General features: G+C 40.4%; 3 protein-coding genes across 10 annotated transcripts in view; 2 read left to right on the forward strand and 1 right to left on the reverse strand.

Moving 5' to 3' along the window:
* LOC110838717 (uncharacterized) overlaps window positions 1-22,804 on the reverse strand; it is a 97,049-nt gene that overhangs the window by 73,545 nt on the left and 700 nt on the right. The window lies entirely within an intron of this gene.
* On the forward strand, window positions 519-7,678 carry LOC110838719 (sodium channel protein Nach). Of its 2 annotated transcripts, XM_087349673.1 has the most exons (10): window positions 520-698; window positions 1,111-1,317; window positions 2,290-2,461; window positions 3,131-3,273; window positions 3,970-4,117; window positions 4,495-4,771; window positions 5,303-5,356; window positions 5,444-5,564; window positions 6,191-6,300; window positions 6,495-7,678. In XM_087349673.1, the coding sequence occupies exons 1-10, from the start codon at window positions 580-582 to the stop codon at window positions 6,728-6,730; spliced, it is 1,587 nt and encodes a 528-aa protein (XP_087205799.1). In that variant the 5' UTR covers window positions 520-579; the 3' UTR covers window positions 6,731-7,678. The 2 variants fall into 2 exon arrangements, with proteins under 2 accessions (XP_087205798.1, XP_087205799.1); XM_087349672.1 differs by having other exon boundaries at window positions 519-698; window positions 5,303-5,564.
* LOC110838726 (uncharacterized) lies at window positions 8,221-22,662 on the forward strand. 7 transcript variants are annotated; one of them, XM_087349681.1, is made up of 7 exons: window positions 8,222-12,908; window positions 13,510-13,871; window positions 16,440-16,633; window positions 16,984-17,105; window positions 18,401-18,616; window positions 19,781-19,993; window positions 21,258-22,662. In XM_087349681.1, the coding sequence occupies exons 2-7, from the start codon at window positions 13,516-13,518 to the stop codon at window positions 21,378-21,380; spliced, it is 1,224 nt and encodes a 407-aa protein (XP_087205807.1). In that variant the 5' UTR covers window positions 8,222-12,908; window positions 13,510-13,515; the 3' UTR covers window positions 21,381-22,662. The 7 variants fall into 7 exon arrangements, with proteins under 7 accessions (XP_087205809.1, XP_087205810.1, XP_087205807.1 ...); XM_087349682.1 differs by having other exon boundaries at window positions 8,222-12,809; XM_022082228.2 differs by having other exon boundaries at window positions 8,223-9,169.

Below are 22,804 nucleotides of genomic sequence, written 5' to 3' on the forward strand. Positions count from 1 at the left end.
ATTTATGTAATCTAAATGAATTCTCTCCATGTGTATTCGTATTCAATTTTGTTCTATTTTATTTTGTTATTTCTATCCCATTCTTTTCCATTCTACATAAGAACATGGAGTTCTGGGAGAGCAGTGGCAAGACATAGATGCTTATCCGCGTTTCGTTATTTTGTACTGACAGCAGTCTTGGGAGAGGTAGAATCCTGTCCAACATGTCTGAAGCAATCATTGTCTCAGAACCAACTGCTACGCAAATACGACACACAGACTAACCTTGTAATCTGAAGAGAAAACTCGTAAGTAAATGATAAACCTTTCTGTTTATCTGATCGTTCGTGTGTTTGTCCATCAAGCCTTCCATTTATCGATGCATCGACGATATATCCGTCCACATTTATTTATCTTTCTCTCGCCATCTATCCGTAAATGTGTCTAACCAATCTGTCAATCGATTTGTCAGCCTGTCACAAGTACCTTACAATGAAACGAGTACGAACAGGATTTCCCCTGTTTTCATGCGTTGCGGGCGAGTGTAATCGATACACACAGTCGACATCTTGTCAGCAGCTGTGCAGTGTCCAGCTCAGCATGTCAGATCGTAGTTCTTTCAACGCTGCCTTCGTATCAGTCTGCCAGGAATTCTTCTTTAACACCGGCATCCATGGCCTCAGATACGTCACAGAATCCGGGCGCCGAAACATTGAGAGGTGACGAAGACAAATTAACTTCCAGTAACTCAAAAACTATCATCATGGAACCTCATTGGAATTATTGTTTATCGGCTATCATATAGTTTTTATCACCTTCTTAATTTGTCCTGGAGAATGACAAAAAATCCTCTAAGAACTTAAAAATAATTTTGTAATCCAGAATTCTATTTTATCTGTCTCATCGAACACGTTATTAATTACGCTTTTGAAACTGTGAAGTTAAATAGTATATAAACCAACCAAGCAACATTTTTAATGTTACATTTCAGTTACAAGAACAAAAATACAAAACAACTGAATTGAATAAAGCATTCTCAAAATTCAATCAGCTCTTTATATCTTAGTATTGTCATCGTTTCCAAATCTTCAACTTCGCCACATCGTAATCTGGAGAATTCTTTTTCTACAGGGTGTTATGGGTGATTGTGGTATTTCTGGGGCTAGTGGGAGCAGGCATCATGGTCACTAGCTTGTGGGCGCGCTATGTTGGCACCCCTACACGAGCCAGCGTGGAGACGAACCACTATCCAACATGGCGCCTGCCATTTCCAGCAGTCACTCTTTGTAATGCCAATCGCATCTTCCGTTCCAAGGCAGAAGCTGTTGTATCCAAACTGTGAGTCATGGAACGCCAGATAATTAGTTACCATTTCACTTCAATTGTTTTGTACACTTGTCGAAATTACTCATGAAAACTTCATTTCGTAATTCGGTTATTTTGCTGATCTTAAAACAATTTACCCTTTAACGTTTTCCATCATTTGGACGGAACAAGTCCACACAATGAACAACTTCATAATTTATGTTCTTCGCCGGATATTATTGGGATGGTCATACAAGGTAGATTGGGCATATAGCACGCATGGACACATGAGAAATACATACCCAGGTTTTACTTGGAAACCTGGAGAGAAGACGTCTCTCGGAAGGACAACGCACAGATAGGGACTTTTTATTTTTATTTATTTAGTGTTCTGTCTGACGACAGGTCCATATGAACAGGATCCTTCCATCCTTTTCTCGGACTGGGACCTGTTCATATACGTTCTTGGCAGATGATCCAGAAGTGGTTTGCCATTGCCTTCTTCTGTGTGTGAATGGAGTAATTGTTGGGATGCCACGGAGGAAAACTCCGTGTTGCCTAGACCACGGCCTTGCCCAACACAAGTTATAAATTCGGGCACCGCCGGGAATCGAACCCGAGACCCCAGGATTACAAGGCCAGCGTTCTAACCGCTAGACCACCTCATCTTATTATTATTTAGTGTTCTGTCTGAGGACAGGTCCATATGAACAGGATCCTTCCATCCTTTTCTCGGACTGGGACCTGTTCATATACGTTCTTGGCAGATGATCCAGAAGTGATTTGCCATTGCCTTCTTCCGTGTGTGAATGGAGTAATTGTCCGATGGTGTGGTGACCTCTTCTGAACACTTTGGGTTCCATAAAAGGCAGAGAGTCCTTACGCGATTGTAAACTCTTCAACAAGGCTTCTGTTCTACGAGCCATCGTCCGTTCATCCGTCACTTTGTCTTCACGGTTAATGTGCGGACGACAGAATACGTTTTGTCTGTTTGTGTGATTCCAGGAGTCTGCCGGAACACATGTCAAGTGAGGACGCCCTCCAGAGACTGTCCGTTCTGGGGGAGCTCATAGATCCAAATCCTGAGCGTATTTCGCAATTCAGTAAAGACGAAATAGCAGAGTTACAGAAGATCATCGACGACCACAAGTACACTGTGAGGGATCTGATGCGTATGGTAGGTCTTTGTTTCTAAGGAGCGTGTACCCAACAGGGCGCATAATAGAAGTTTCGCGGTATTATTAAGACCATCAGATCAAGGAGGATGATACGAGAGAGATGATAAAGGCATGTAAGGTTTTGGTCGGAAGGGAAGAGATCACTGGGGAGAATTAGACGTAAATTAAGAACGATTTTGGAAATGGGGCAGGTGTGTCATTACGAACAAGGTAATGGCTCGTGCTGTTTCATAAAAGCCAGGGAAATTCCTAACTAGATGAAATATTTCGTCTCACAGCAAAAACCGAGATTATTTCCCCAAATATCCACGTGCAGATTAATATTATTAACGTATCTTGGGGGTAAAAACCGAGTTCAATTTTTATTAACAAGGATTTTGTTCTTTAAGGGAACAATACTGATCTTTTAATAAAATAGTTACTGTATAATAATATAAAATTTATAGTTTTCTATGGCAATATTTATGATCAACATTAAGCCCTATTAAAAAATGTCCAAACCTCGAAAAAGGGTTGGATATTTCGAAAGTTATGCAAAACAAGTCTGTTTTTCAAAGTGTCCTGATGAGATTAGAGATTAAACACGGTTTCTTATAAATTATCAGTTTTCTTACTCAGACGGAAATTTCTAAATAATTATTTTGTTTAAACTGATTTTCCGACTTCAGCTGGGGCAGAGCTGTGAGGAACTCTTGGTGCGTTGCATGTGGGAGGGTAGCATTCTCAACTGCTCCGAGCTGTTCACAGAGAGGAAATCATACGATGGATTCTGCTGCTCCTTCAACTACCGCGGAGTTGTCGAAACGCTGACGTAAGTAGTACTTACCTTGAAATCTGCATGTCTTAGAACAAGATTAAAAGAACATCATTAAGTGGTGTTAACATTTTATTAAATTTGTTTGAAGTGAATTGTTGAAAAATAAATTATTTATATTTTCCGCTACATTCTCTGATCTTGCCAGTGGTATGAGGCACTGCACTACTAACTAGATGGCTTACCAAACCCAAAGGTTCATCACCGAATTAACCAAAGCCCTCCACCGGACCCTGTCCTGGGCCAACAAAATCCAGTCTCCTTCAACTCCTATTTCTCATAGATTCCACCTGAGATTATCCTCCCATCTACGTCTAGGTCTCCCCAGCGATCTCTTCCCCTCAGGCTTCCCAACCAAATACCCGGTGCACACCTCTTGTCCCATCCATGCGCGCTACATGCCCCGCCCATCTCATTCTTCTCGACTTAATCACCCTGACAATATTGGGGGAGGAATACAGATTTTTAAGCTCATCATTACGTAGTTTTCTCCAGACACCATCGTCTTCTCTCTTAGGCCCAGATATCATCCTCAACACCCAATTCTCAAACACCTGCAATCTGTGTTCCTCCCTCAGAGTGAGAAACCATGTTTCGCACCCATACAAAACAACAGGCAAAATTATTGTTCTGTATATTTTAATCTTTAAATTCTTAGAAATAAAACGTCGTGTCTGTTATTCCATTTCGCAGAAACGACGGCAGGAAGACGCTGAGCGTGCCTCCGCAGAACGAGGTGCGATACACTCGCTATTACAGCCACCGGATGGGCCTCACCGTCCTAGTGGACCCTGCAGCTCACGATTACTTTGTGGCCACCATGTTCTCCGTCGGAATCAGGGTGAGCCCCTTACTACGTCTCACAAATGCCTTTCCGCTACAGAAAGTTCTGAGACGTTCTTTCTACAGTTATAATTCACTTGTTTTTATATTTTGTAGTTTGTTTTTGTGAGCCTTCTGTTGATGTTTTTGCAAACGTATCATGACACGTGGAAAATATTTTTTTTAAATATGGCCGATGGAGGTAAGCCTTCATTTTATCATACAATCTTGCGTTACAATCGTAAAATATTCTTCGATATTCATAATATGTTCACTCGCCTAGTCGAGCGTTCTCCTGCATACAAATATAGAAAACGTTAGCTTCTGCGCATCTCAAGGTCATGTGTCGTGTCGTGCCGAACGAGCTATACGCAGCTATGGAACTGTCTTGCGCAGATGCTGGTTCACGGATCTGACGACTTCCCAGACGACACGGCCACTGAGAAAGTTCTACCAGTTGGTCGCGAGCTGCTGTTTAGGGTGACGCCTACATCTGGATACTGCACCGAGGCGGTACGACAACTCGACCCTAGCGCCAGAAAATGTGTATTTGAGTCTGAAATGAAGCTCAAATACTTCCCGGTTTACAGCGAAATCAACTGCATTACTGAATGCCGGATGGATTACACGATTCACTACTGCAACTGCAGCCATTTCTATTACCATAACACAGGCAAGTGGTTAAGTGCATGACAGTGCTATGGCACATTCTTGCGTCAGTACATGCCACGTAGTTCGTTTGTTTTAACCAAGGTGTTTCTGGGAACACTTAAAAAAAAGTTTCCAGTGCGCCACTTCAACCCAGACAAGTCCATTTTCCGAAAATAATATAATTTTATCATTCTTAAACCCCACCGATTAACATCACTGATACATCACTGCCGTTTCAACTGCGTAGGTAAAAGGTTTAATATGAAAATATGGAAATATGATAATGAATTCTAAGTTTGTGTGTGAGATTCGAACCTCGTACCACGCGAACACAAGAACTTTATTGTTACTCCAGCTTGTTTCGTCAGGCGATATTAAAACAGTTTTAAAATACAGGCTTATTACACAACAAATTATATCGAATTGCTTCACAAACATTAAAATACGTAACAGAAGAAGCTAATGCTATTCAGCAGATGAATTATTAATGACAATAAGTGACTGAAATATGTGTGGTGTATCTTTATAATACGATGTTCTTTGTATGTTGCAGGGGCAATTCGTCTGTGTGACCTCAATGACCTACCGTGTCTTAAGCGATACTACTGTAAGTACAAGCTTCGATTTCCATCGTCTTCAGGAGCACCGAATGGTAACTGCTTCCTGCCTGCTACAAGTTCAATGTCTGTTCCAGACAGGATGGGCTCCGACGCTACGCCCTGCGACTGCCCGCCACTCTGCAACAACGTGGACTACGACGTTCAGGCATCCTCTGGAGATTTCAAGGCCAAAGAGTTCCAAATAACCCCCTTTTTGTGAGTAAATACCGTGAGTGAACCAGCGGACTGTTCTGTTCTTTGTTTAGAACGATAAGCACATAGTACGAAGATGTCAAGTTTCAACAAATTTAGTTTTCCCCATTGATGTAGTTCATATTGAACGTTCGTGTGCGCAAGTACTGACTGACCAGTTTACTTGCGGTGTCACTCGGCACGGCCTGGTCTGTGCACGGAACGGCCAGGCAGCATGATCGCTGATTCCAAAAAAACCGACCGTCCTTCTCACTCCATTGTTCAACAGGAACTGAAACGGATAGGAAAAGCGTGGAGGTGCGCGCGCAGTGCTTATCACCTTGCACCCCGCCTCCCCCCAGTAGTCGACGTTGGCATGTTTACCACAAGGGATCGCGTACAGTCATTTGGTACGGAAACACCCGACGTCCTCTGTCAAGTAAATGTTTAAATCTCCGGGAAAATCTCAAATCCAATCCACGTCTCCATCACCCATTTCCCCAAGGTCCCGTGAAGCACATAAACATTTTCAGGACAGTATAAATATTTTCAGGACAGTATAAATTTGGATTGTCGTCTTCTGAGTCATGATTCATAACTCAAAAGCCATAAAGAATGTAACAAAAGAACATCAAGGTTTTGTCTTTCAGCACAAACATCACGAATGTGACTGGAAGAACGTTATTTCACTTCTACTTCGGCAATCACGTGTCCATACGCACTCGCCGTGACGTCATCAATTCCTGGACCGATCTGCTATGTGAGTATGAGAAATACTTTACACCCAGAAACAAAACACAACGCGCACAAAACAAAAACACTATCGGGATGTTGTGGAAGTAAGTCTGTCAGCATGTCTTATTTCGAATACTACCCGATCGTCCGCGCAAAAAAAGTAGGACGAATTGACGCCTAAATTGAACTGTATCAACATCAGCAATTGTCTGTTCGCAGCGTCGCTTGGCGGAATCTTCAGCCTGTTTCTTGGATGTAGTTTTATGAGTGGCGTCGAGGTACTGTACTTCTTCACCCTGCGTCTGTTCGTACGTCTGCGACGCGGACAGATGGAGCAGCCGACGCTGAAAAGACGCCATCCCGGGGCTGTAAACATGAGCCAACACTTTCCTCATAGGAATGCAGCCCGCGTGATACCTATGTCTGACGTCACAACCACACGTCGCTTCTTGTAGTTCAGCATTTCGACACAGGGACTCCACTTCGCTTTGTTCCCTATTACGCACATCAGCAGTAGCAGAGAGAAAGATATAAAAGAGAGGAAAGTTGCTGTGATCACGTTCATGCACTTGGATACCCTGAGCAGTACTTCGTTTAACACAGTGTGAACAAAAATTATCTCGGCGGTTTCAGATATTTAAAAACAAAAACTAAACGGCAAATGGAACGAGAGCTTTGCTGCCTCCATAATCGCTGGTTGCTAATTTATCGATTGCTCATATTATTTTGGGAAGGGCGTAAGATTTGTCGGTAAGTTCTTAATCTGACCTGAAATCTCACGAATTTCTTTACTATAAACAAGAGGACTGGTCTCTTTTAAGATAATTATCCCAGCGTCGGACTGTAAAAGGGAAATTTTCGTATCTGAAAAGTTATTGTGGCAATACAATTTAAGTATTATCTCCAGTCCTGTGTACTTTGTTAAATTAAAAAAATCCACACTGATTCAGTAAAAAAAAAAGATGCATGGAAATTATTGTATTTGGTAATAAAGTCGACTTTAAACGGAAACGTCGTTCTGGAGTTACGCTAAACCTGAAATGTGATTAAATTTTTCCAAGATTTTATATTTTTTATTAGACTTTATGTTCATTTGCTTTAGATAAGCACCTACCATTGACAGAGGTAATTAACAATACATTAGGTGGCATTTTCATGAATTCGTTCTTCACAAATACAAACAATCGATTGCAAAATTGAGTTCTCTTTCACAAAATACAGTGTCCACGGTCAAAACTGTACCACAGCTGTTAGAAACATAAAAAATAATTGCATCTCTCTGAATGCGAAATGAAACAAATGTTAAGAGTACGCACCATTGATCATTGCGTGGTGCTTAACTGAAGACACCTTTAAAAAAGAATCCGTTCAAATCTGAAGCCTTATATACAGTGGCGGCTCGTGAGTCTGAGCAGTGGTACGAGGTGCGATCGGAAAGTTTCAAGACTGTGTCAATAGAGGGCGAACCGGATGTAGTACGAGCTTCTGCCGCTAGGGGGTGCGGCCTACATTCATAGTGAATCAGTGTGCCAGCCGGCATCATCGAATTAGCATTTGTTTCTTAGTTACGGGCGTTTTGGTAGTGCATTACACCGACCCTCCTGCGATTTCGGAATGGCGTGTGCATCAAATTTTGCCAAAGACTCGCCAAAACGGCTACGGAAACCTATGAAATGCTAAAGCAAGCATTTGGGGAGTCCGCAAACTTTTGTGTGGCATTCACGTTTTAAAAATGGCCGAACCTCTGTCGATGATGACGAGCGTTCTGGACGACCATCTTCGAGCACAACGCCCGAAAATGTCACGAAGATCGACGTCGTACCATCAACGACTTGTGCGACATTGTTGGGATAGGCTATGGGACCTGTCAGCTGATTTTAAAGGAAGAACTCCACATGCGACGCATCCTGTCTGAGGACCAGAAGCAGAATCGACTTGACTTCTCGTTTGTCAGGAGCTCAAAGATCTTGCAAGAACCGACCCCAACTTCCTTTCTAAGCTCCGTGTGACTTCTTCCTCTTCCCAAAGATGAAAATTCAGCTAAAGGGAAGGAGATTTGAGACGATAGAAGAGATTCAGGCAGAATCGCAGATGGTGCTTGACAGGCTGACAAAGAAAGATTTCCAGGCTTGGCAGCGGCGCTGGGATCGTTGTGTTCACTCCCAGGGGAGCTACTTCGAGGGTGATGGATGAATTTAATACCTGAGATAAGTGTACGGGTTTTTATACGCGCAGTCTGGAAACTTTCCGATCTCACCTCGTATGCCAAAGGTTTACAACACCTAAAACATCGCAGATATGCGAAAAATATTTGTGTTCGTCTACAGCTGACAAGACAGTTTGAAGGTTATGTTCTCTTTGCTACTTTTAATAACTCCTCTCTTTCTCACCAACGGACAAACCGAAATGTCAAAGCTCAGAATGTAGCACGCTATGTGAATTGATATTACAGTCAGAGTGTACTTCGTGAGTCCAACTGATTGTCGCGTACGTAGCAACGCGCTGTTGCCTGAAAACAGAGTTAGATCGACCGGAAGCCTAATCTGTTTAGCCTTCAACTGTAACCATTACATTTCACTACAGAAATGGCTCTGTAACAAACTTCAGTGACAGTTTATGTGGTGTTTCGGTTTGTTTACTGTCTGTGTACCTAAAACAACAGCCTCTTAGTTTATTTAACGACACCGTTCCAACTGTGTGAGTGATAAGATTCGAATTACTGATTGATGAATGGAATAGGATCTGGAAGGAAACTCCTGTGGGATACTTTACGGAATTATTCCAGTATCTGTCTAGATGGACTGAAGAAAACCACGTACGATACTAGGCAATGCAGCTGATTGCCGGAACCATAACTTCCTAACGCGAAGTTAAGTACCAAACTCTGATATTGGGTAGGAAGAACTCTCATGTAATTAATTATGATAATGGTGATATCAATGCAGATTATGATTATTTTATATTAAAATTATAAACTATTTATTTGCTTATATTAGCACTGGTGGTGCATAAATTTCTATACTTAGGTTATTATTATTATATATTATATGATATTGTAGATGCGTCATATTGTGATTTATATAGTATTAAAAATATATTAAAATTAGCCGTCAATCACAAATATAATATTATTAAAAGATTAAAATATCATTTAACGTTCCCTATCGAGTACTCGATTTACATGTGGAACTTACACGACATGTTTCGGCTATATATAGCCATCATCAGGTGTTATGTTATAAACTTTTTAACTGAATTACTGATTTTTAATGATTTTTAGTCTTCATTTTCTTATGATGTTCTTGTCCATTTATATTGTTTCTTCATTCGTTGTAGTATTACAGGTCACTAATATGTTTGTATTTCATATTATTATTATTATTATTATTATATTATATAAAGAATTGAATTGAATTGAATTATTATTCCATCTATTCACCACTTTATAGGGTATTTACTTCTATGTACCCGAGACAAATCTTGTCCCTGAGGTACACAGGGCAGCAACTATTTTCGAAAATAATTTTTTTAATACGTGTTACATGTATTATATAATTTTATTATGAGAGATGACTATATATTTTACGACAGCGTCTTTCGAATGACGAATAATGATCCTAGAATGGCGGTTTTCTGAATTTCCCTAATGTCATGTTCGCCCGGAGTGTTGGCCAAATATTTTTTGAGTGACTTGGAGACGGTTACAGTTGCTTCTATAATAATTTCAATTACTTTTGTTAATTATTATTATGTACTATTATTATTTCTAGTTACAATGTGAGCAGATGCATTAAGACACAGCCCTTCAGCTAGGCGCTCCATTACTGAAAATGACACACATTTTTTAAAACTTTTTTTGGCAAAAAGAAATCAATGTTTCTTCGAGAACATTTTTCTCGACAAGAGAAATTGATTACAGGCAACTCTCGGTTTACGAACGCTCGATTTACGAACATTCCCTATAATGAACGTCACAATTCATTAAAAATGTCTTAAAGTCGCCAATAGATAGAGTTCCTTATAAAACGATGTCACAAACGTATAGATTTAAATAAATAACTTTTTAAAAATGTATTTATTACAATAATTATCAGAAAATTATTATATGATAATTATACTAAACTGTTCTTTGTTAATAAAACTAATCTAGACAGTAAAAAAATGTTAGTTTACATACCACGCCGTGTAGAATGTTTCCTCGCATAACCAGTGGTTTTCAACCTGGGGTACGCGAAGACATCTTAGTGGGTACGTGAAATTTAAAAAAAATATATTATTTTATGATAAACACTGAGTAATCAGTAATGTAATTTATTTAATTTATTTTAGATGTAGATTATATACTATGTATAACTTGAATTATACACCAACGACTTTGGGGGTACAAAGTTGAAGAGAAATTGTATCTGGGGGTACGCCAAGACATCTTAGGGGGTACGTGAAATTTAAAAAAAAATATATTATTTTATGATAACACTGAATAATCAGTAATTTAATTTATTTAATTTATTTTAGATGTAGATTATATACTATGTATAACTTGAATTATACACCAACAACTTTGGGGGTACAAAGTTGAAGAGAAATTATATCTGGGGGTACGCGAACAAAAAAGGTTGAATACCACTGGCCTAGACAACACCAGTGACATGCCTTTTATGCCAATCGCTGTTCAATATTGTCATCTGTGAGATTACGAAATGGCAGCCATAACAAAATGGAACCTTTGCAATAACAAAAGAAAATTACATACGTTTAATAAGAAGTGACATATCGCAAGTGTTTAACAATAGCTTAGACCGCTCTACTGGCAACAGGACGTAGTTCAACCCCAGTCTGTTTATTTATTCCTCGCGTTTGATTAAATATTTACGACCATCATTTTAGAAATACTGAATTAACGAATTTGAGTCCTGATGCGTTCGAAAATTTAATATAATTTTGTTGTACACGTAGTGAATTTCCTTTACAAAGAAAACATGCCAAATTATTCAAATGTTTCCAGCCCTGTTCGTCGACATTCACAGGCGTTTAGTTTTTGTATTTCCGTTTATTATTAATTTTGATTTATCTCTACGTTTGTTAACTGGTACTAATTCACTTCAAACTAATTACCGAAAATTTGTACTGGGAAGATAATAATTACTCATTTGGTGTAAACAAACTGAATTCTATTCTTGAACCTTAAAGTTCGTCGTCGTGTTTTAAAAGCGCGCAGGACCAGTCCAATCCACTTCAAATATTCATTTCTCCAACAACCGTTTTAATATTATCCTGAATTCTGCTCATAGATCTCCCAAGTGAACTCTTATGCGTACTGAAAACCTCGTTTGTCTCATATTTCTTGACTCATTTAACATTCATTATTTTATTTATTTAGTGTTCTGTCTGACGACAGGTCCATATGAACAGGATCCTTCCATCCTCTTCTCGGACTGGGACCTGTTCATATACGTTCTTGGCAGATGATCCAGAAGTGTTTGCCATTGCCTTCTTCTGTGTGTGAATGGAGTAATTGTTGGGATGCCACGGAGGAAAACTCCGTGTTGCCTAGACCACGGCCTTGCCCAACACAAGTTATAAATTCGGGCACCACCGGGAATCGAACCCGAGACCCCAGGATTACAAGCCCAGCGTTCTAACCGCTAGACCACTCTTAGTTTAATATATTCGTCTTAGCAATCTGTTGCCATGCTATTCCTTCAGAAACAGACACTGAATCTCACACCTATAAAGAACCAGGCCCGAATAAGAGCCTAAAACTTCTTGCTTCATGAAGATGGTGACAAAAACATAGTTTTGGGTCAGAGTGGTCATGGGATGTAGCAAAATACAAGCCGATGAGAGCACATATTTATCTGATTTAATAATTCATCCATGAATAGTATTTCGATCCTTTGCTTTGAATTTTATTTTATAATGAGGGGTCCCCATAATTTGTTAAATTCACTAAATATTATAACGTCGATCAAATCAAGGAGAATGAAAGGAATAATTATGCATACAACATTTTCGTCTTAAATCCAAAAGGGAAGAAGTTACTTGGAAGACCTGGCAATATACGTGAAGATAATATTAAAAGTTATCGAACTGTAGTTTGTAGACTGGATTCAACCCCTCCCCCTTAGGATAAAAACCAATGGCAGACTCTTGTAAATACGATAATTAACATCCTGCTTCCATAAAATCTGCCCAATTTATTTAATTGTAAATTAAATAATATATATAATAAATATTGTGGGATGGTTTGATTCGGAATTGGCGAAGCATTTGTCAAGCCAGAAAAGTTTACGTAAAGAGAAATTCGGAGTTAGCCAACTGTGGAAACCGAAATCAAATTGAAACCTTATCACCTTGAAGGCTTTGAATGATTAGACGAGGGCGTTATCAAAATGCGCAATTGCTCCCAGCTTTCGTATCTTGATAAGGGTCCTCGGTAAAGGAGATTGATATAAAGCCAGTATCTGGCGCACTGCGTGAATACGTGGATTTATCAGTAAATCATCCGTTGAATTCGTCGTGTCAACTTCATTGGTAAGAATGAAAGGGGAATAGGCTTATAGGCGTGACGAAAAACTTAGGCTCGAAGAGGAACGCCTGAGGAAAAACAAGCAAGCCTGCGGGTTTAACCGGGTATGTCCAACCGTTCTATTGTGTGTGTGTTCGCAATGGAACAATTTACGCATCCTTAATTTAACCCCCAAACAGATTACGCGCGTTATAACTGAGGTCTTGGCGTCAGATGGATAGATGCAGGTATATACCGGGTGTGCCAGTGATCCATAAATTTGTGGACTAACGGACGGACGATTGTTATGGGTGACAGAATAGACGGAACGAATGGATCAGTGTCCTGGTACATGGGCATTTTGATGTAAAATAAATCACTGGATCATTCGATGAACGGATATTTGTATGGCTGGATGCAAGAATCGATTAACTGGTGGGTGTTTTACTAGGAAAGAAACGTTCTTTTAATAAATTCATATGATATGCGGGAAATTAATTTTTTTTCCCCCCCTTTAGCTATGAGAATTGTTGGTTTTGTGGTTGTCTCACAAGGATTTAAGTAGGTCGGTGCATTACGGTCTCACCACTTAAACTGAGACGTATTCTTTAAATAATTCGTACGAAAATTCATGTGGTAATTTTAGTAATATTAGCCGCATGGACAATATGTAGTTTAGTGTTATCCTGTAATAAAACATCAATATGACATGTGTCTGGGTTTCAGTAAAAAATGCGTCAGAAGAAATTAGCTCACCCCAAAATAAAACCAGCTCGCCCTTTATCACAATGCAAACGGTTCGTATCGTACTCTGGAAGAGGATTTGGACAACAACCAAAAGACAAGAGAATTACAAAACCAGGAAAAATTGTATCCACATCCAAGGACATATGGACAGCCTTCTACATCAACGGTCGTCCTAAATTCCTCAAGAAATGCATAACACTGTGCCACGTAGTGTTCAACGAAACAGCCACGGCTGAACAGTTCTGGGAAATCAGTTACAGTCATCTGCCCGGTCCACACGCAGAAATCAAGGTTCTGCGCAACATCAAGGCGAGGGAGCTGTGCCTGGGGTATCGAACAAGGTTCGTGGTCATTTTGAGAGCAAAAGGCTCTACTCCGTCCTTGAGCTTGATTTCCACTTATTATTATTATTATTATTATTATTATTATTATTATTATTATTAAGTGTTCTGTCTTACGACAGGTCCATTGCTCTGCCCAAAAAGAGCTCTCCAGTTGTCCCTATTCTCGGCTTCTCGTTTTAATTCCTGGAACGTCATCTTCTTTCCTTGTTTAAGGTCGTCAGTTAGCTGTATCAATCTCCTTCCTAGTCCTCTCTTTCCTTCAACCTGGCCTTCGGTGATATCACTCATTAATCCATTCCTTCTCATAATATGTCCCAGCCAGTTAGCTTTCCTTCGTGTAATCGCCTGCAGAATGCTTCTTTGCTCGTTGACTCTCCTCAATACTTCTTCGTTGGTCACTCGATCCGTCCACCTGATCTTCTCTATTCTTCTCCAACAACCACATTTCAAAACTCTCCAGGATTTCCACTTACTCCAGTAAAAATCTGTTGTTGCAAAAGTGATCAAAAGTATTGATGTTAAACTCATTAAGATCGAGATCTTCGTACTTAACCAAACTTCACGCCATGCAGAAGGGAGCGGGTTGGTTAGGTTCAACAATCCAGCTGGCACACTTTGTAGTAGCTAGATGGGCGTCGAAGATGATCTAGACGCTGTGTTGAAGGTAAAACTTCTGTCCTTCACCTAATCTCTAAGCTGACTCAGTATTTCGTCTCGCACACACGTTCTATACGGATCAGCTTGCTTGCTAGTTGCGTTCCCTGGTGCTGTGTATAGGTGTCACTCGGCACGGCCTGGTCTGTGCACGGAACGGCCAGGTACCATGATGGCTGCTTAAAAAATTGTCTTTATTGTTAGTTGTGTTGCTGGAAGGCTCCGCTGTGAAGGGAATTTTCAGCGGAGTGGGTAAAACTACTGTGAAAACATTCATCGGGGAAGGATAGGAATATTAATGGAGATTTTTCCTTCTACAAATATTTAAATTTACCTATAACAATATTTTCTTTGTCTAGAAATGTCTACAATATACAAAAACAACTGTTAACAATTGAAATACAGTTTCACCTTCGTTCTGATTTTTTTTTAATTTTATTTGTAGTGTTCTGTCTGGCGACAGGTCCATATGAACAGGATCCTTCCATCCTTTTCTCGGACTGGGACCTGTTCATATACGTTCTTGGCAGATGATCCAGAAGTGGTTTGCCATTGCCTTCTTCTGTGTGTGAATGGAGTAATTGTTGGGATGCCACGGAGGAAAACTCCGTGTTGCCTAGACCACGGCCTTGCCCAACACAAGTTATAAATTCGGGCACCGCCGGGAATCGAACACGAGACCCCAGGATTACAAGGCCAGCGTTCTAACCGCTAGACCACCGTGTTATTGAACGGACAGATAAAGCGTGGAGGTGCGCGCGCAGTTATCACCTTCGTCTTCGCCCCGCGTCAACAACCCACAAGCAATCGCAAGTAATGTGGACCCTACCGTAGTCATTAATGTTGCTGTTGAGAAAATTAATGACAACTGCAGAGGGGCGACATATTTATTTCCTTTTGTAAATATACACGAAAGAAAAACAAAGTTACAGATCAGAGTTCTTGAAATGTACTTGTATATGTTATGGCATACAAAACTCCTTTGTGCAAGCCACTTCAGAAGAAATTAAATAATAACATATTTACTCGATTTTATGACATAATTTTTTCACATTTTAAAATTTCTGAAATCTGGGTGCGACGAACATTTGGTTGCGTCTAAGAATCAACATGGCATCTTTCTCCTGAAAACCTATGAAAAACTTGAAGGCGCGACTTAAAATCGAGGAAAATTAAACTCGTCAGGCAAATCTGATTGAAATCAGTTGAACAGTTTCTCAGATGAAACGTCAACACAATCCGACAAAGACGTGATCTCCCATCTGCAGGAGACAAGTTTCTCCTAAACTTTACTACCATTTACATGGCGTTACAACCCAGAATAACACAATTAACGTTTTAGCCATTGTAAAAATCTCAAATATCATATCGGAAGTTTATTTCCAGTAGGGCTTGTTTATAACTGCGGGATTATGTTCGTACAGGCGATTAATGTTTGGCTGGACACTAATGTTTTCACAAATAGTAGTAAGACTACTTGAATCTGTGTATGGCCACATGACTTAGGCCGGGCGCAAACATAGCCACTAGCCACCTCTACCGGTGACTGCCACAAGCTGCGGTCTGTATTTTGTATGCAGTTTTAATAGACTCAGCGCAGACACGGCGTTCGTAGTGGCCGTGTTTAGCCACAGGTGGCGGTGGGTAGTGGCTCCGTTTGCGCCCGGCCTTAGTGACGGCCGATAGGGATAAATGTATACCCCAATCCACAAACATAATACAGACCAACTCGTAGAGAATGATATATGATATTTAATGCTGAATAATCAATAAATTCTCATTTCAAAAGCCAACTCGTATCTGATTATCAAGGGAAAGTGTGCTAGGACTCCATTGGGCTATGCTCAAACAGGGAACAAACTTGCAAAGGAGAGATTGCCACACGCTGTAACAAGTGTTTCTGTGTTTTAGAATTGTGACTCTGTTCTTGTCATATTCTCCGTGTGCCAACTGTGCCAACTTCATCATAGAGTTCTCCAGAACGAGACCCCAATGCACAGTGTATATACGGTTTACTTGTCTCTTTAGACACCCGGAGGAAATTCACCGTGACGGGCTCCGTCGGCTGAACGCTGAGCCCGGGATTTCTCTCGGCGTATTCACAGGTACGTCGACTCGGAAGCATTTTTGTACGATCAAGGACAGCCTTTTTTTGGCGAAATTTATACCAGTTTTTAAAATCTCCTTCGACATTTGGCACAATTCCTTGGGAATGAATTGGGCGTATATGTAGCACGCAATGGAGATGAAGAAATTAATATAAAATTTTAGATGGGTAAACTGAACGAAGAGGTCACTTTGAGACCTGGGTTCAGGTCTCACAAGTGCCTTAGGACAGGATCCAGTGCATGGTGACACAACATAGTTTTCCAGAAGAAAACTGTGGACTTTGTGCACCAAAAGAGTCACTATCAGCTTCTCAGGAAGAATTCGGTTCCTTTTATGATGTTTGCAGTATATGAATGGCGACGTCTGGCCGAAGCGACTGGGATGCCCTTCCGAAACGTCGTTCCAAATCGAGACGCCTGGGATTCCAAATGGAAAATAATGTTTGAACGTATCCTGGCCGACACGGTAGTGAGTTTCGAACATAAGAAGTAAACAATTTCTTTTCTATTGTTATTGATGTCAGTACGAAATTCATATTCCACCGTCGACCTCCACATTCCTCAGAGCAATACAGTCATACCTCGGAGATATTGCGGGTTCGGTTTCAGACCACCGCAATAAAGCGAGTCACACTATTTTTTTGGTTTCCCAGTGCATATTAAAGTTATGTTTAGACTATATTGAAGTCTATTAAGTGAGCAATAGCATTATGTCTCAAAAAACTGCGAGAATTACCAAAATGTGTCACAGAGACACGAAGTGAGCATTTGCTTTTGGAAAAATAATGACGCCGATAGACTTGCTCGACGCAGGGTTGCCACAATTTGAAAAAAAAGCAATATCTGCGAAGCGCAATAAAACGAGGTATGCCTGTATAAGCACAGAGAAATTATCGTATGAGGGGATTCCTGGTAAGTTACGTATTCACAGATTCATAACCGACAAGGGCGAAGAAGTGACATGTAGAACGTTCAATGTCTTCAAACTCCAGTTTTGCAACCCCCGTATGACCTACTAAGGTCCCTTGTACTGATCTCCTTTCAAGAACTTCGTATCCCGAGAATTAACCGACTAAGAGCTAGTTGCTCGTTTGATTTTTCCAGCCTGTGTAAAAAAACATTGTAATGTAATACAGTTCCGTTAAAAATTAAGCTATGGAATGAAGACGTCGCCCTCGGTGGACTAGTGGTTAGCGTGCTCGCCACCGGACCCAAGGGTCACGGGTTCAATCCCGGCCGAGGTCGATAGATTTTTCCAGGGTGATAAAAATCCACACAAATTCCTTCAGAGGGGAAATAAAGCCGACCGCCCCATTTCGTAGATTTACGGCATGTAAAAGAACCTTACGAGCATGAACAAGATGTTTCGTAAGCAAAATTCAGCGGCCATTTCTCACCAAAGTCTCTCCTAATTCACTGCTTCATTGCTAGATGGCTCTGGAAGTCAAATAAGGAGTAGGCTAGTCACTCACTACTCGTAAAAGCACGCTTTAAAGACTATGAAACCTCCGAAAGGATGCCCTATGCTCCACTTAGGAGTTACAGGAACTATCTATCTCTATGGAACAATGGAAATCAGAAAGTAAGAAATAAATCAGTCCTTCTGTTGTACTGAGTAAACACTGATGTTTTCAGGAAAGAGTGTACAGTGGTTTATTATACGGGACTGCATAGAAGTCAAGCACAATTGAAATCAATTAAACAATGTCCATTTTTAAGAGCCAAAAGATTATAATGCGGCTTCAATGCTTAATTTATACTTAGCAGAATCAATCCACACACGTCGTGTCACCTAACATGACGATTTCGGACACCCCTGCTCCAACAGAACACCAGGTGACAGATCCTGGTACAAGATGGAGTAGTGCTTCTTCGTGGGACATTGTCTCTCGCACACAAGACCAGAGTAACGGACGACGTCGAGATATTGTGCTGGATATAACAAGACTCCAAATTCCTCACGTATCGAACAAGTCCATGGTACGCTAAAGGCACTCACTCGAACCTTCATGGACTGCACTGTGACATACGACGTATAACGCTGTAGTACGAGGTGCGATCGGAAAGTTTCAAGACTGCGCCTATAAAAACCCGTACACTTATCTCAGGTATTAAATTCACCCATCACCCTCGAAGTAGTTCCCCTGGGAGTGAACACAACGATCCCAGCGCCGCTGCCAAGCCTGGAAGCATCCCTGGAAATCTTTCTTTGTCAGCCTGTCAAGCACCATCTGCGATTCTGCCTGAATCTCTTCTATCGTCTCAAATCTCCTTCCCTTTAGCTGAATTTTCATCTTTGGGAAGAGGAAGAAGTCACACGGAGCTTAGAAAGGAAGTTGGGGTCGGTTCTTGCAAGATCTTTGAGCTCCTGACAAACGAGAAGTCAAGTCGATTCTGCTTCTGGTCCTCAGACAGGATGCGTCGCATGTGGAGTTCTTCCTTTAGAATCAGCTGACAGGTCCCATAGCCTATCCCAACAATGTCGCACAAGTCGTTGATGGTACGACGTCGATCTTCGTGAATGGCCTGCCGAATCTTCGTAACATTTTCGGGCGTTGTGCTCGAAGATGGTCGTCCAGAACGCTCGTCATCATCGACAGAGGTTCGGCCATTATTAAAACGTGAATGCCACACAAAAGTTTGTGCACGACCCATTGCGGACTCCCCAAATGCTTGCTTTAGCATTTCATAGGTTTCCATAGCCGTTTTGGCGAGTCTTTGGCAAGAGATTCAGGCAGAATCGCAGATGGTGCTTGACAGGCTGACAAAGAAAGATTTCCAGGGATGCTTCCAGGCTTGGCAGCGGCGCTGGGATCGTTGTGTTCACTCCCAGGGGAACTACTTCGAGGGTGATGGATGAATTTAATACCTGAGATAAGTGTACGGGTTTTTATACGCGCAGTCTGGAAACCTTCCGATCGCACCTCGTAAGAAATAAAAACTTACTGTTTCAAGTAAGAGTATATAACGGTTGTTATGCATTGTGCCATAACAGTCCAATAGCATTAAACACCCAACATCTCAGAAAGATGCTATTTACAATTAAAACCAATTGAACGACGTGCATTTAGTTCTAAAAATTACAATTCGGCGACCGTGTATGACGCTGGAATTCAACCTCTTTGTTTAATGTTCACTTCGCAGAATCAACCCGCACACTTTGTGCCATCTCAAGAGAGAGAATGTACTCGTGACATGACGATTCGAGCTGTTCCTTTTCCGCGAGAAAATGAAGTAAGAGCTCCTGCTTCAGAATGGAGCAGAGCTTCTTCGTGGGACACCACCTCTCGGACGCATCGAGAGAATCACGAAGATCGTGAAGTTTTGTTGGATTCAACAACAATTCAAATTCCTCAGGTAACGGAAAAGTCCAAAAAACACAATGAATAAACTTTGAGCTTCAGGGGCTGAGACATATTCGTGGTTAGGTTAGGTTAGATTAGGATAGGTTAGGTTAGGTTAGGTTAAGTTAGGTTAGGTTAGGTTAGATTAGGATAGGTTAGGTTAGGTAACCAGATAAATGTGACAGTAAAATTATTCATATATTGTTAAGTACATGTTCTACTACAACGCGTAGCTTTTCAGCAAGAATATATTTTATTTGCAAGACGCACAGGCCATGAGAAGCCATCTGCGAGTGCTTTTACCAAGTGCTACCTAAAAGTACAGGGAATTTTCGCATAAAAAAATCCTTATCATAACTTTTCCGGACGTCTGCGAATAATGCGCTCCCGTAACCGCTTCAAAACTTCATGGATTGCTCGTCTACGCTCTGCAACCATAGCCTCTCGCACTTTCGCGATGTTTTCCGGTGTTGTGCTTGTCGATGGTCGTCCTGAACGCTCATCGTCGTCGACAGACGTTCGTCCATCCTTAAAGTTTTATTTTGACTCATAGCATTTTCATCAAATGCTTCCACAAGCATGCGGTGGGTTTCTACAGCAGTTTTTTTAAGCTTAAAGCAAAATTTGATGCAGATTCTTTGCTCCTTAAAATCTGCCTTCTGCTTAAAATCGCCGAGCCACTACGACACAACGTTACAAAAACGCACGAGACTCAACAACGCGTCCTCTCACCTTCACGGCTGTTGGAACACTAATTCACAAAGGGTACTGCTCGTCCCATCTAGCGGCGGTAGGACATTCCACAACCGGTTCGCGCGTGAAATTCAAATTCCCCGAACTTTTGGGTAGCACCTCGTACAATGACGAAAATGGTCTCTGGTCACTGTGCTGCAATATATGTATATGTTAAAGTAACGAGAAATGATACCCACATCCCAGAATATTAGAGACTCTTCATACTACGTTTTTTTCGAATTCAAGTGTTATCAAATTTAAAACCCCATTTTTTTAATTGTTCAATTGCGTAATTTTAAGTATAACTTTATACGGTAAAGGCAATGTAGTTAATTACAGTTTAAAACTTAGTGTTAAATACGTCTTAAAAAGGGCCTAATTATGGAAAAATCCAGAAAAACGCAGTGCTTATATAGACAATAGAAATTTGAGTTTTGTCAAAGTGACAAGTACATTATTTGGGTTGGTGGCGAAATATTTAATAAACAAAACCATATTTATGTGATAGAAGAAACGTTGACATTTCCTTTTCTGTTTTACAGGATGAGGAATTAGTCGCCCAAAACACGGAACAGAGAAAAAGGAATCAGACCGTCTGCTACGTTGTGCTGATTCTAGGGATAATATTGACTCTCGCAATTACCCCATCTGTTGTCTTTACTTAAGCATCAATAAGCCTTAAGTCTTAAGACTCACAGTAATCGATAATCGCCAAAATATAAAATTACGGTCGATAAAAACCACGAATATTAGCCATCAATATGTTATTTCCGAATACAAAATTTATCTTCAATTGTTCAATACCTTCGCCTTTTAAACGAGTATTCATTTTAATTAGACATTAATTACCACTCTTATAAATTTAAAATCACGACCTTACTAACATCCACCAATTCATTCCACTGATCATTCTCGATATTGTTTAAACTGGAAAGAGTCTATGTGACCTAAATAAGTCTCTAGGTTTCACGGCGATAAAAATGTGGTTTTTCTTGTCCGGATTTTGATGTTCTGTAGTTTTACAGGTGGTTACCACCTTCATAACAATACATAGAGACGCGGACAAACATCCATGCCTCGAGTGGGATTCGAACCCACGATCACATTGTCCAAGGCCCACGCCTCAGACCGTTCACTCGTTTACTAAAATGACGATTCATTGCATTCCAATTTCCCCCTACCAGGAGCTTCCAAGAGATAATATCGACTCTATGAGGCGATGAAATAAATATTTGAATGAGAATATCTTTTACTGTACAGTTACTGTGATATCACTGAACTTCTGCATTGTAATGTCAAGCTCTTTTCCATTAGTGCACATCTTGAGCACTCGGGTACTTGTGGGTTATCGGGACACATCGCTTTAAAAATAGGTTATGTTACGTTAATGTGTGGATAAATGACATATACTTGAAAGTTATTATATTTTATTTCAATAAATGACAACTAACCTAACCTAACCTATTTTTAAAGCGATGTGTCCCGATAACCCACAAGTACCAGTACTCGTACTGAAGACCACATCATACGAAACCGTGTACTCGATCTAAAGTGCCATATGCGTTGATAAACAATAATATGTGTCTATCTGAGTGTACAATATTGAGGCTCTGATCTCTCATACTTCTCGTGTGACACCTCAGTAACAGTTTATAAATGCAAATGTATTGTGTGAACTCGTCTCAAATCTGGCTATAATTCTAGCTTGTAAAATAAATACGGGGCCATTTAAGGAAAGAACGTAACCTTGATTACGTCATAACAATTCCATAATTATTTTATCGCTTTATGTATACCCCATTAGACACTGTTTAAACATTTTTTTGGACATGTAAAATGGGAAAATTGTTTGAGGTCCTAGATTTAGGTGAGGCATTCTGTATATTAATGTGTGTATTCCGTAGGCAATATTTGTATCTGGCATATTAAAGCTTAACATCAATTTCACGTTCCCCGTTGCCTACATAAGATTTTATTCTTAGGGCAGTTTTAGCTAAACGTACTTTTCGTTAGTAATGCCTTATGGGATGGCTTCATAACCGACTAGAATTGGGGAAATAAGATTATTATAAAGGAATTATAAATCTGA

This window comes from Zootermopsis nevadensis, unplaced genomic scaffold, assembly GCF_977971745.1.
Source record: "Zootermopsis nevadensis isolate Lab colony 2312 unplaced genomic scaffold, Znev_1.0 Znev_ptg000016l, whole genome shotgun sequence".
Lineage (NCBI taxonomy): Eukaryota > Metazoa > Arthropoda > Insecta > Blattodea > Termopsidae > Zootermopsis > Zootermopsis nevadensis.

Excerpts from the sequence above, each read along its gene's own strand:
- LOC110838719 (XM_087349672.1), top strand. The coding sequence starts at position 580 with ATGTCAGATCGTAGTTCTTTCAACGCTGCCTTCGTATCAGTCTGCCAG. Across the intron at positions 699-1,110 it reads GGGCGCCGAAACATTGAGAG|GGTGTTATGGGTGATTGTGG; the intron begins GTGACGAAGACA and ends CTTTTTCTACAG. Across the intron at positions 6,301-6,494 it reads TTCCTGGACCGATCTGCTAT|CGTCGCTTGGCGGAATCTTC; the intron begins GTGAGTATGAGA and ends GTCTGTTCGCAG.
- LOC110838726 (XM_087349681.1), top strand. The coding sequence starts at position 13,516 with ATGCGTCAGAAGAAATTAGCTCACCCCAAAATAAAACCAGCTCGCCCT. Across the intron at positions 18,617-19,780 it reads ACGTATCGAACAAGTCCATG|AATCAACCCGCACACTTTGT; the intron begins GTACGCTAAAGG and ends TTCACTTCGCAG. Across the intron at positions 19,994-21,257 it reads CAACAATTCAAATTCCTCAG|GATGAGGAATTAGTCGCCCA; the intron begins GTAACGGAAAAG and ends TCTGTTTTACAG.